Source organism: Leguminivora glycinivorella, chromosome 5, assembly GCF_023078275.1.
Source record: "Leguminivora glycinivorella isolate SPB_JAAS2020 chromosome 5, LegGlyc_1.1, whole genome shotgun sequence".
In the NCBI taxonomy this organism is placed as follows: Eukaryota; Metazoa; Arthropoda; class Insecta; order Lepidoptera; family Tortricidae; genus Leguminivora; species Leguminivora glycinivorella.
This window is the reverse complement of record NC_062975.1, coordinates 20,325,622-20,340,072: the sequence shown is the minus strand read 5'-3', so window position 1 is coordinate 20,340,072 and position 14,451 is coordinate 20,325,622. Positions and strand designations below refer to the sequence as shown.

Here is a 14,451-nt window from a genome sequence, read left to right as displayed (position 1 = left end):
ATCACACAAAAAAATGCCATTATACGAACGACTTAGCAGGCAAGGAACGACTTAGCACTATCAACTAAGGCAGGCTGATCATCAAGAATCAAATAATCTTACCACACTCCTCATATCTCACGCACCACGTCCCCTTCCTGTAATAACCGCTATCGCATACGCATTTGAAGGAGCAGTCCCCAAGTAACATTTTAGTATTATAATTTTGGTTTTCGACGCCAAAAGCTACTATAGATGTCGTATAAAGGTTTTCGGCGTGACCGCTTGTCGTATAAAAGCCTCCAGTAACACCTTTTAGCTCTATAAGCTTATACCGCTAAACGGTGTTATTAGGAAGTGATGTAAACGTTTATATCACCATTTTATAGAGCCGCTATAGGCCTGGTCTATAACAGGATCAAATATGACTACTACAGATCTATATTATTGTATAATAGTGTTAGGAATCACTGCTATGCAATAAATTTGCGCTATTAAGGTTCCCGACAAGCCGCTATAGTTGTTGCGTTATACAGCTAAACGGTGTTATTAGGAAGTGATGTAAACGTTTATATCACCATTTTATAGAGCCGCTATAGGCCTGGTCTATAACAGGATCAAATATGACTACTATAGAACAATATTATTATATAATGGTGTTAGAAATCACTGTTATGCAATCAATTTGCGCTATTAAGGTTCCCGACAAGCCGCTATAGTTGTTGCGTTATACAGCTAAAAGGTGTTATTAGGAAGTGATGTAAACGTTTATATCACCATTTTATAGAGCCGCTATAGGCCTGGTCTATAACAGGATCAAATATGACTACTATATAACAATATTATTATATAATGGTGTTAGAAATCACTGTTATGCAATCAATTTGCGCTATTAAGGTTCCCGACAAGCCGCTATAGTTGTTGCGTTATACAGCTAAAAGGTGTTATTAGGAAGTGATGTAAACGTTTATATCACCATTTTATAGAGCCGCTATAGGCCTGGTGTATAACAGGATCAAATATGACTACTATAGAACAATATTATTATATAATGGTGTTAGAAATCACTGTTATGCAATAAATTTACGCTATTAAGGTTCCCGACAAGCCGCTATAGTTGTTGTGTTATACAGCTAAAAGGTGTTATTAGGAAGTGATGTAAACGTTTATATCACCATTTTATAGAGCCGCTATAGGCCTGGTCTATAACAGGACCAAATAACCTACTAAAGAACAATATTATTGTATAATAGTGTTAGGAATCACTGTTATGCTATCAATTTGCGCTATTAAGGTTCCCAACAAGCCGCTTATAGTATTTTTAGTAGTCGTATATTAACAGAAATTAAAACCTAACTCTACCACTATTTTGGGATATAGTGGCTTTGGAAAACACTGCTACAGTATTTAACACTGTAGTAGTGATATGAATACCATTATAGAGCTATTTTGCTGTATAATGAAGTTTTCAGGATACGTTTATATAGCTTTGAAAAGCGATAATAGTCGTTTTCTAATGCCTTTTATATCTCATCGCCGTATACGTCACAATTACTCTTTTATATCACAGAACTGTGGAATAATGGTTTCGGTATCTCTTTTAAAACACAATAGCGTTATAGCTGAGTTTACTATAATTATGTTTTATAAAAAAAAACTGTTTAGAAGATCTTTCTATAGTAAAACATTGAAAACAAGTATTGTTTTCTATATAAAGAACTTATAAGTTAAACTGGATCATAGTTAAAGTCTCATGCAACCCTAATTGAATCCACAATGGCGGGCTTATGGCAGTGAATGCGTATGATAAGTGACATAGTCGAACTATAAAAGCGTATGTTTGACTTCTTGGATCCATAGTAGAAACTATGGTGCCAATAATTTTATTGTATTAAATTATATTTATTTATTTTATTCAAAACAGGTATAAATCGAGGGCGCACTTAAAATACTCCATTAAACTAATATTCTTTTAACGGTAAAATTTCCATCGCATACCTTTTTGCAGTAATGATGGAATTATACGAAATCCAAATTATTTTGATTGACACTAAACTTCACAAGTTCACATGCCACTTTTCATAAAGTTCCTCGTTTAGAACAGTTTTTGTTAAATATTACACACATTAAATTATTTTAGAAATTTCATTCATTCGCATTAAAAGGGACGGCAACTGCTATTACAGAACAAAAAACCTGTATAACGGAATCTCAAATGCTACTATAGCATAAATTGATACTATAATAGCGTTACTGTGTCCTCTATGTCAACAAATTAGCACAATAGTCATCATCACATCACCATTATAGACCTTAAACGTCACGGATGATACTGCTATAGCCCTATTATATCACTAAATGGCTGCATAATTGCGCCAAATCGGCTCTACAGTACCAATATAGACTATTTATAGGACCATTTAATGTGATTTAATTTGGTGCTCTCGACCACTATAGGACCAGAAATTGTTACTTGGGTCGTCAGATATCGCACACATGTACTGAATGTTCCGGTTCTCGCATGTTCTAGGAGGCGGGCACGGCGGCACGCAACGGAGACTCGTGATTGTCCTTGCATGACGCTCCTGAAAATCAATAATAATATACTACGCACAATTGACTACATGCAAGAAATTGCAAGATTTTTACAATAAACTTGAGTAGTTTAATGTGCTCTGCCTACCCCTTTATGGAATACAGGCGTGATTGTATGTATGTATGTTTTACAGTAGGTACATATCATATGGCGCTATATTACCGCACTATGCAACTATGTCAGAAATTGAAATGACCATGTGTACTGTACCACACATTGTACATACGATACACGTGCGAATAAGTAATTTGCAACTCTCTACGTTCGTGTTTTAATTTATCGCCACTCGTTTCGAATTTCTTAAGATATAAAATTAAGATTATAATATAAATATAATTAATATATAACTATTCTTAAGAACTTGCCTACATGAATAAACTATATTTTTGAGTTTGAGTTTATTTATCGCAATGTACTATTTCACACATTTACACTTCGCGCAATGGTTCGGATGCGATTTCAGTTACATTGCGCGCTGTTGAGATTACATACAAATTCAGCGCACCAATGAGATACCGCAATAAAGGATCTTGTGTGCGAGTTCACCTTGTAAATGAGCCCTAAACAAGATACAAGACATTTATTCATAAAAAGTCGATGCTTAAACGTCAAAAAGTTACAATTCATTTTCATAAATTCATGGTTATATACATAGCTACATATTTTTACAAATAAATAGTGGTACAGCGTATTCTAAGTTCTAAGTCAACATTAATGTCAATTGTCAAACCTGAATAGATTAGGCGTAGAGTTTAGAGACCCGGGAGGCGATACGTAGTAGTATCTCCTTAGTAGTCTGTGACTAGGCGTAAGAGACCTGTTGAAGGACATAACAAGATAGTTTTTATGTCGTATGTCATCTGTAAGAGAATGAGATCGAGGGTGTAATTTAGAAAAATAATAAAACGCCTTTTAATTTCTGTACCTACCGTGTTCCCAAGCATATGCTGAAATATTTTTTTGCCATTAGACTTTATCCAGGCGCTATACATATAAATCCGCTTTCAAAAGCTACATAAATAAACCAGGCCCCGTAGCCGAATGGCATTTCTACGACGCGAAACGAAAACGAAACGATTCGTTTCGTGAGCGTTTGTGCATTCGGCTACGCACACACAAATATATGACTTACGCGCCACTATTTTTTTCATACTAAACTGAACTGTCACACCGTACTAAAATGTATTCTGTGCTGTTACCCCATACATTAGAATAACAGAGCCCTACTGTCAATAGTCATATATTTCTAGTCAGGCTTTACCTATATTATAGTTAATTATCTAATAATTATTACTTTTAAAAAAACTTGTATCTTCGTCTGTCTGTTTTTTTTTTTTTTTTTTTTTATGAAAAGAAAATTGTAGTAAGTATGTATGGAATGCATATAGTCTTACTGCGTTTTAACTTTGAGGAGCAGCGTGAGATACGAGATTTTTTCAAAGCAGTGACGAAATACCTACTCCCCCTCCTAAATGCGGGGAGGCTCTCGATGCCCCCCGGTCTGAATCTACTCAAGACCGCCTAATTAAGGAACTACCATGTCAAGTTTCAGCACATGATCAGATAGTACAGTGATATGCAATAGCATCCCTACTACTTTGAAAAATATAAGGAAAATTACTTGCCTCTCCCTTCTACCACTAGCACACACCGCACACACGCCAACGCAATGAAAATTTCTTTGAACGTGATTCACAGCACTCAACGAGTCAATAACAAAGGGTTTCTATCGCGTAGTTTTTATATATACAAGTGTTCTTACCTGCCTTGTAATAAGTAAAAAAATAAAATAAAAACTTTATTTCAGACAAAAAGTCCATACAGTGAGCACTACATTTTAAAAACTTATTCTAATTAAGTTAATCTTAAAAATTAACATATGTAGGTACTGTACTAGACAAAAAGTGCCTTAGTAATAGCCACTTACACACTCAGTTATATGTGTAGGTGGCCACCACCGAATTAAGGGCAACACATATTAATTTCAAGAACGGTACTTCCAATACCATAACATAACTAAAGTACAAAGTACCTATGCCTAACCTAGATTTAGTATAGCCTTAGTCCGTTTTCACATTATACGATCCGATATCGGACGTCGGTAGGATTTCAGTAGAAAAATCCAAGATGGCGCCTCTAATGTATGGGATATCGGCATAGATATAAGAAGTATTTAATGTCATTGGATATCGGTCCTACATCCGATATCGGATTAGATAATGTGTAAACGCACTTATAGTTAAGCAACAGGCAAAGGGCAAGCACCCATATCTCTAGCATGATTTATTCTAATCATAGCCTCCCCATATTTAACCATTTTCAGCTGCCGTTCTCACACAAGTAGACACATTTGCGTACATCAAACTAACGAAGAGGTATGGCCACAGATACGATATTACCACATATTACGCACACAACAATGCGGCCTACCCAGTACCCAGTCAGGCATTAAACTTTAAATTTGTAGTTTAACCAAACGTCTATGGGTCCTTTGTGTAACACAGGCAGGCCTGTCCCACTCTAGGCTTGTGTCGTTCACGAACTATGAACTGTTAGGAATAAAATCCCATCAATGACCGAAATGAACTGAATCTTTCCGTGGTCTGTGAATCGGTCTTTGCTCATTTACTCGTAGTTCAGTATAGGATCGGCGAGCGCGAGCGGTTTGGATCGAGAACGAATGTGTGACTGCGCCGACCGAGAGCGAGAGCTACTTAGCAGAGCAACAAAAAAAGTCAAGTTTTCATATTAAACTTCGGTTACTTACAATACAACCTTTCGGCCCTACTATCTGTAGACTATTCGTATCATTTTGACACTATTCGGTTCCATTCGTTCTGATCTTTCTGACCGCAGTGGTCGCTGGTCTGGCTGAACTAAATGAGCAAAAGACCTAAAAGAGCGAACTAGTTCGTGGGAGCGATTGAACGAGATCGGAGCGCTCCGATCAACGAACGAAACGGCACAAGCCTATCCCACTCGCGAGTGTAGGTATCGAACTGTAAGTACCCCTCGCGAGGGGCAAATCAGTAGGGCCTCACGGGCGAGCGGTGACGCACGCGCGAGAGTTGTTCGTCACATACCTGCGTGCTGATTCGACCGCTGTCACAGGATCGATATTTTATCGTGATACGTACTATTCGAAACCTTATTTGCTTACAAAAATAACTCATGGCCGGAATTATTATTTTTATGAGTAGGTAATATTCCGTAATATAGGGCCTGTTTCGATTGCCCAGATCCGTGAGTGTCGCTCTAACCATAGGGGCATTGCGGCCTCCGAATAGAGAACCAAAATCCTACTACGAGTAAATGACCGGTCTGGCTCTAACGCAAGGAGGGTGATGATACTACTGAATGCATCAGAAACTATATCCCAGATTGTGAAGTTATTCCTTTTTTTACGTTAATTATATTTGTTTACCATTTAGCAACTGTGAAAAGAAGTTTAATTATTGCTTTGACGTCATGAATTCATGAGGCTTGAGTTCAAAGAAGCTCACTAGGAGTTGATTTCAATAGAATATTTTTATTGACCTAGTGTTGAAGTACAGTCAACCAATTGGAACCCTAGGCCACTCTACAACCATGTCAAAATGACAAGAAGTAAGATATTTCTTACAACCTGATTTATAACGTCACTATGACATAGTTCTACAGTGGCCTAGGGATCCAATTGGTTGACGTACCTACAGTTAAATGTGCATTCGCCTGGCAACCATGTACCTAGATTTTCTTACGCCGTTAGAGCGTTTTCACATTATCCGATCCGATATCGGAAGTCGGAAGGATTTCAATGGAAAAAATCCAAGATGGCGCCTGTAATGTATGGGATATCGGTCCGACATCCGATATCGGATCGGATAATGTGAAAACGCACTTACCGTGGCGTTACCAATTCAATACCTACTAGAATCGTGCGCTTCCTTCCTTCATTCTATGAATTACGGCAATATTTTGCCGACATCGCCATGCCTAAATACTTACAGTTTCATGTACTTAATTACAGTTTTTTGAAAAGTTCTGATTAGTGTCAAAGCGGATTCTCTAAAATATGGCCGACTGCGAACCACATTTAACGTGTTTTACGTGTTGCTTCCTTCTATCCACCGTAAAAGTGCCTTTTGTACATTTTTTGTTACGGAAAATTCTTTGTAAGGGACCTCAGAGGAAAAAATTCTATAGAGGGGACAAGCCGCGCGCGGCCTGGTCGCAGATGTAGGCCCATTGGGCCTACACCGCCGCCAGTTCGCCGTCCGCTGTCATCGAGTGTACACGCGCGCTGTTCACCGACGAAAAACGAGTTTTATCCAAAATGCCGAAGTATGCAATAATAACTTGCAAACATCGCAGTGACCTGAATAATTTCCAAGCCGATAGGATAATATTTCATAGGTAAATACTATTTATTTCACATAAAACACGAATTCAACCACAGATTTTGGGAGATAGGTCATACCGGGCGATTTGTATAGAATACGCTTGTCGCAAGGTCTGCGCAACCCACACAAAGCACCAGTAATTGTAAAGATAATGCACGCACACACCTAATCCACACACACTTGTAGCTGGACGCTCCTATTGCGCAATACACGCGCATCATTTCAATGGTTGTGTACATGCGAACGATAAGCGAGCGCGATCGCGCACGCACACAACGATAAATAGCGGGAACGCCTCGCCTCGTTTCCGAGAAAAATGTCTCACTGAGTGAATCGTTTTGTACACCGTACATTGCGGCGCAAAACACTACACTGTTTACAATATGCTCCTTGTGTAGCCGCAATGTATAATTAACGTTTTAAAGCATAAGCAAACGTAAGGTTACATGGTACAACTCGGAGTATTACGTTGAATTCGTGTTTTATGTGAAATAAAAGGAAATAAATAGTATTTACCTATGAAATGTTATCCTATCGGCTTGGAAATTATTCAGGTCACTGCGATGTTTGCAAGTTATTATTGCATACTTCGGCATTTTGGATAAAACTCGTTTTTCGTCGGTGAACAGCGCGCGTGTACACTCGATGACAGCGGACGGCGAACTGGCGGCGGTGTAGGCCCAATGGGCCTACATCTGCGACCAGGCCGCGCGCGGCTTGTCCCCTCTATAGATTTTTTTCCTCTGAGAATTCAACGTAATACTCCGAGTTGTACCATGTAACCTTACGTTTGCTTATGCTTTAAAACGTTAATTATACATTGCGGCTACACAAGGAGCATATTGTAAACAGTGTAGTGTTTTGCGCCGCAATGTACGGTGTACAAAACGATTCACTCAGTGAGACATTTTTCTCGGAAACGAGGCGAGGCGTTCCCGCTATTTATCGTTGTGTGCGTGCGCGATCGCGCTCGCTTATCGTTCGCATGTACACAACCATTGAAATGATGCGCGTGTATTGCGCAATAGGAGCGTCCAGCTACAAGTGTGTGTGGATTAGGTGTGTGCGTGCATTATCTTTACAATTACTGGTGCTTTGTGTGGGTTGCGCAGTCCTTGCGACAGGCGTATTCTATACAAATCGCCCGGCATGACCTATCTCCCGAAATCTGTGTAAGGGACCGTGCGCGTTGGAGTCTGCCATCTAGTGGCTATAATGGGAAACCAAATACTATCAACCTGTCACTTTGCTTTGTCACAGAAATATTTGTATTCATAATATTTGCTAAAATATAGAATAAAAGGACGTTAAAATGAATTGTTGTGTATCTAGGTGTCCTAACACAACGCGGGGCAAGTGAAAAATATAAAATTTTATAGCATTCCAGCCGAAAGCACTTTCGTACCTTGGACTCGTGAAAAGCGAAATTTATGGATAAATGCTAGACATGTGTAAGTAATGAGAGTAATATCACAAATGTGATATCACTTGAACATGTAATATGGCATTACGTATCACTCCGAGAAATCCACCATCACTTCTAGCATTACCTATCACCCGAACGCAAATGTCGCGAACAACTAAAACAGTGCGCGTAATGTTTACTACCCCATGTGAAAACTGTAATGGTGTAACGACTGAGATGTTTGAAAGCATCACTTATTACTTATTACAGTTATTAATTTCTTATTTCTTATCTCGCTCTCGCGCTCACACGCGCCGCACTAAGCGCTCGGTCGCTCTCGTTCTAACCATCAAACTATGATACGATGCTTTCGGCTATTTCCGGAAGAGTTCGGAACGCGCTACTCAGCCGAACGCGGTCGCGTTTACGTAGTTGCAAATTTCGCTTGCGAATATGATTTTATAACAGTCCAAAAGATTTAAAACTGTAATGCGTCCCCATAGAGCTTATTTTATTATTATCATTTCTTATAATCATTTTATGGATGCGGGTAAACAGAGTAATTTTGTCTGTGAAATTGGGCGCGCCGAAAACAAAACATATTATTCTTATTGTTGTGAAATGTTTAGTTGACTTTCGCGGCTAATAATTTATCTAGATGTACATTACGTACATGTGTGGTAGTGGTATCGTATGATCCAGTAAGTATAAGTAACCATTTGCAAATTTTATAAAATATACTTAATTCACGTAGCAAAAAGCAGCATGTAATGGAACTACGCGCTGATATGAGATGCGTAGCCTTGTTGATATCTGTGATGACTGTGATGGTGCCATCTCGCTCCCGAGCGCTGTTCAAGGTCGGGTAATGTTTCGAGTGATGTATGATGTGACATCTCAGTGAGATGTTACTTTCTCGGAAAAGTGATGTGATTGGCATTACATTTTGATGCACTGTTTCGCGCATGTCTAATAAATGCAACAAAGAAACATACGTAAGTATGATGAATACTTGAATTATAACGCTTATATTTGAATTGTGGTAATCATCATTAGTAAAGGATAATACAATAGATACAGGCTTCAAGCATCTCCAGTAGGCCTAGCACATGATTGCCGCGAGAGTATGTCGCCGCGAGATAGACTACCCGTCCTTATGTCATTAATACAGTTAGAAGAAGACGTGTGATCTATCTCGCGGCGACATACTCCCGCGGCCATCATGTGCTAGGCCTACAGGCAGGCAATTATGGTCGCGCGATAAATGATAAAACATCTGGCCGTCCCTATCGCACTTACTAATAGTGCGATAGGGACGGCCTGATATTTTATCGTCTATCGCGCGACCATGCTACCCGTGCAGGTTTCAAAGCATACGAGGTAAAGTTTATGGCGGGATGTTTAAAAGCTGCCGTCGGTTGCAGTCGCAAATACAGTTCTGTTATTACTAAATATTAACAATAACATAATTATTATGTACTTACTGTAATTTGGGCTTCATAAACATTTGAAATCCTCGTTTGGGCCACGATTCGTCCACTAATTTTGGATGTTTTGTCGACGTTGATTTTCTCAGTCACATCTAAAACGTGGCCCGCCTGAAATAATTTGAGCCCTTTGACGTTGTTCTGACCGCGCTCAATGTCGCTCTTCACGGGAACAAAGCCGTACTTTATTATTTTAATCATAATTTTATTATTTACTCATGTTTTTCAGTTTGTAAATGTGACCGCAGTTTGACAGATAAGTTTTTTTTTTTTTTTTTCTGGCTTTTGTTACATTAGCCAACGACAAGTGAAAGAGTTAAAGTTAGGGAAACTAGGAATTAGGAAATACGGATATTACGGTAATTTGGAAAGGAAAGGATTGGATTCGATATGATATATACATTTTATACTACAATTTTATATCGTTCTTTTCTAAAAATACTGATATGGCCTTATAAATATCATACGAATAATTACACAGCAAGCAAAGTATGGATGTGGGAAATGGGATGCGTAGTAATTCAAGACTAGAAAGAAAATCAGAGCGATCGTGAAGAGTACATGCAAAGAAAATATGGTTTAGGTCCCCATATTCGCCACAAGAGCAATGAGGATCCGGCTTTTTATTTATTTTATGTAAATGCGCCGGGGAACAAACATGCCCCAGGCGCATTCTGCATAATGTTGACGTCACAGTTTTTGAAAATGATACTCTTGTAAACCATGGTTTCTTTGGAATTGCCGGCTGAATATGCCGATAATGTTTACCTTTTGATGTTTCCTTATTCCAAATCCCATTCCAATTATCATACAAATACGCTTTAGACAAATTGATTAAGTCATGACAATAGTTATGATATGGTACAATGTCTCCCACGTGAATAGCCTCATTTGCCAGTTGGTCAGCTCTCTCATTCCCAGGGACACCCACATGGCTTGGCACCCAAGCCAGCACGACAGCACAACTCTTTTGGGAACATTTGTATAAAAGGCTCCTAATGTTAAACACGACAGGGGACTGTTTATGTGACTTAAATGGAAACCTCATTATTGCTTCTAAAGCACTACGGGAGTCTGAAAAAATTATTGTTTTAGGTATCTTCAACATAAGTACATATTCTATAGCTTTAAGTAAACCATAACATTCACCAGTGTAGACAGAACTTTCAGGTGGCAGTTTAATAAGTTGTAATCCTTTGTATTGTGAATGAAAGACTCCAACACCAACGCAACTTCTATCACCATGTTTAGAGGCATCTGTGTACAAACAGTGCCAATTACTCCAGTCATTGTTAAGAATGTTCAAAAAATCTATTTTTGGATTTATATCGTGTTTAGATATACCGATGTTAAATCTAATATCTGGATTAGTAATGAGACTGTTGTATGATTGTTGATATAAAGGAAGAGTCTCACTTCTATAAGTCGGTGCTTCTAGACTTTTGTATTTTTTATAACTCTTAACAACACAAGGAGAATCCTTATGGGTCCAATAGTTACCTGTTTCAACCAGTTCAGCTAATTGCTTTACTTTTGGAAGTAGTGGATGAGAATATAGTTGCACGGAACGGAAAAAGAATTTGTCACATAGAAACTGTCTTCTAAAGGCAAGAGGTGGATCACAACATTCTACTTGCAAGCAACTTATTGGGCTTGATTTCATAGCCCCTGTAACTAATCTTAAAGCTTTAGCCTGTACTGGGTGTAAGAGGTAGGTGCCGTAATCTAAAACACTTCTTATTAAAGCATTATATAGTAATCTCATAGTAAAAGGGTGGGCTCCCCACCAGACCCCTGTCAGACATCTTAATATATTCAGGTTACGTTCACATTTTACAACAACATGTTCAAAATGGGGAATTCCAGTAAGCTTACGATCTAATATAACTCCCAGAAATTTAACACTATCTTTAATTACCAGTGGGCAACCATTATAATTTATATTAATAAGTGGAGTATTTTTCTTTCGTGAAAAAACAACAACAGAGCTTTTAGAAGGTGAAAGATCTAACCCATTATTATTCAACCAACTATTTAAGGCATTCAAGGATGAGGACATTGTGTTACTAATGTTTTCTAAAGAACTCCCCGAAACATACAAAAGCAAATCATCCGCATATTGAAGGACGTCCACCTGTCCTCCAACAGAAAGTTCCAGATCATAAGTATAAATGTTATACAATAAAGGGCTCAAGACAGAACCTTGTGGTAGACCCTTCCAGACAGTTCTTTTAATAAATTTATTTCCAGGTTGTTCTAAGTGATAATTTATAAACCTTTCATACAGCATATTGATTATAAAATTAATAAGAAAGTTAGGAACATCTAATTTGATTAATTTATTTTTTAAGATTGAAATGTTGACGTTATCATAAGCAGAATTTATGTCTAAAAAAAAATTGGTTGTCTGTAAAGACGGTTTACGGACGGTAGTTTAACGTGATAACGTCAAACATTTCAGTAGTATAGACAGGGGCGGTCAGAGTATAGCAAAAGGGGCCCGATTGTGGGACTCTTTTCACGTTTTTTTATTTATTTATTTATTTATTTATTTATTAAAAATACACAAAAGTTAACAGTATTTCACCAAAGCACTTATGTGGTAATATAATTATGTACATGTTAAATTGACATAAATAAAAGCAAACACACTTAAAAGTTAAACTATGGTTATTACATTAATCACCTAAGGAGTGTAGAGTCTATGAACCTTAAGAGCGTGCGCAGACAGAGAGCGGTCTGGAGTTCTGCGTTCCGCGTTCAGAGTTCTGCGTTCTTTAGAATGTACCGAGTCTGTAGCAGCAACGCACACAGCGGGCAGTCTGCCTGCGGCGGTCAAAGCCGAACGCCGCGTTCTAGCGTTCTTTTCCCGCCGAGACAGAGAACGCCGGAACGCGGGGATGTCCGAGGTTGCAAACACAGAAAAATAATGAATTTGTTAGGAAAAGGAAGGATTTCTGAGGTCGAATCTACGGATAGTACACGACGAATTGCTGTTATGTTTATTTTATCCTTAATAAATAATTACAATGCCCTAAAAATACAACCAGCCTTTATTTTTCTCAATTAATGAAACTATTCATCGACATGCGAATAAAAATATCGAATCGCTGTTCATCTGTAAGGAGAATTTAATAGATGTAATGTTTGAGCAATAATTCTTCATAGGAAAACAAACTTTCCAGTGACATGTTGCATGTACAAAGACACAATCCAAACTAGAACGCGAGAATTTGAACGCCGCCTGTGTGCGTTGGAGCTCTTGAGCGGTCAACGGTCACCAGAACGCGGAACTCTGACAGAACGCAGACCGCTCTCTGTCTGCGCACGCTCTAAGAGTTTTCTGTAAAACACACCAACACTATCAGCAAATATGTCAATATCGTCTGTCTCCAACATGATGCGGTTAAGAGCAGCTCGGGCTCGAGCGGTGCGCCGGCCGCCGCGAACAGGCGCCGCCGCCGCCGCGCCGGCACCGCGCCCGGCATGCCAACCACCACATTCGCTCTTGGCACTTGCAGCCCCATTCTCTCAAGCACGGATGCGTCATCTACTCTATGGTGAAACAGTTGGCGGTAATGCATAATATGCAGCAGTTTCCGTCTGGTTTCTAGAGTTTGAAGACCAACCATTCCTGTTACGAATAGAGATGGATACATATATGGGTAATATCCGTACAGTCGTTTGTAAATGTGCCTACAGAACTTCCTCTGCACTCTTTCTAGTGATTTGCCAATAACTTTTGGGAATACTGGTGTGAGTAGATAGATAAAAAACCTTTAACACAATTATCAGAAGTGAATACTTACAATCTTTCCTCAAAGCTCTTCGCTCCATCCATTTACCGCAATGATGGCAATGTTTGCCAAAGCAGACCAGATTTGGCTATGAAAAAACATACGTATATATATTATAATCCTTAAAAAATATATGTTTTACTATAATAGAAAGTAATATTGCAAATACTTACAATTTTTGGCATTGTATGACCATTTCAATTTTCAAATAAAACCTTAGACCTATATCACAGAGAACCTCCTATAGAGTAGCAATCTTGTATATTTTGTTCGCGATACGAGTCACCAGTGTTTGGGGTGCGAGGAGCGGGCGGGGAATGTGTTAAGCGCGCTGTGATTGGCCGTTTCAAGGACGGCGGGCAGTCGCGCCAGATGAAAAGGGACAGAAGTATGACTGTCCCTCTACTGACGCGTAAGTGGCCAATGTAAGTTGACCTATGCCGGCTCTGAATAAATTATAAATATGACTTATTTGTGGAATGTAATGCCGTCTGTTTTTAAATTTGAGCTTCTTGTTACCTTTCCATACCATTTCACACTACAGGTGGACATCTTTAAGGCATCAAAATATCCTTTTCCAATTTTTTAGTGCGAAAAACACGCGCTGCTTTCGGGTCTGTTACTTGGTCGATACTGATCGGGCACGGCGAGCGCCCGCGCTTATATCAGTGCAAATACTAGGAAGGCTGGCGACCGCGAGTCGTCTTGTAATGGATGTCTATAGGGGTTGGTCTGTGACCTATATATAGGGACCCGACATGTTGTTCTATGCCATAGATTTATATATATTAAGCTAGATTGAGTT

The 14,451-nt window shown here is 38.9% G+C and overlaps 1 protein-coding gene across 5 annotated transcripts in view; it reads right to left on the bottom strand.

The window, feature by feature from the left end:
* The window catches only part of LOC125226333, a 58,283-nt gene that overhangs the window by 37,521 nt on the left and 6,311 nt on the right, over positions 1 to 14,451 (bottom strand). The window contains exons 1-3 of one of the 5 annotated variants that reach the window (XM_048130291.1): positions 9,847 to 11,530; positions 2,457 to 2,564; positions 103 to 175 (exon numbers count right to left, since the gene is read on the bottom strand). In XM_048130291.1, coding sequence (XP_047986248.1) covers positions 103 to 175; positions 2,457 to 2,564; positions 9,847 to 10,050 — 385 coding nt within the window. In that variant the 5' untranslated portion in view covers positions 10,051 to 11,530. Of the gene's footprint in view, positions 1 to 102; positions 176 to 2,456; positions 3,393 to 9,846 lie in introns of those variants that run through there. The other 4 variants (XR_007177071.1, XR_007177070.1, XR_007177069.1 and 1 more) reach the window with 4 other exon arrangements.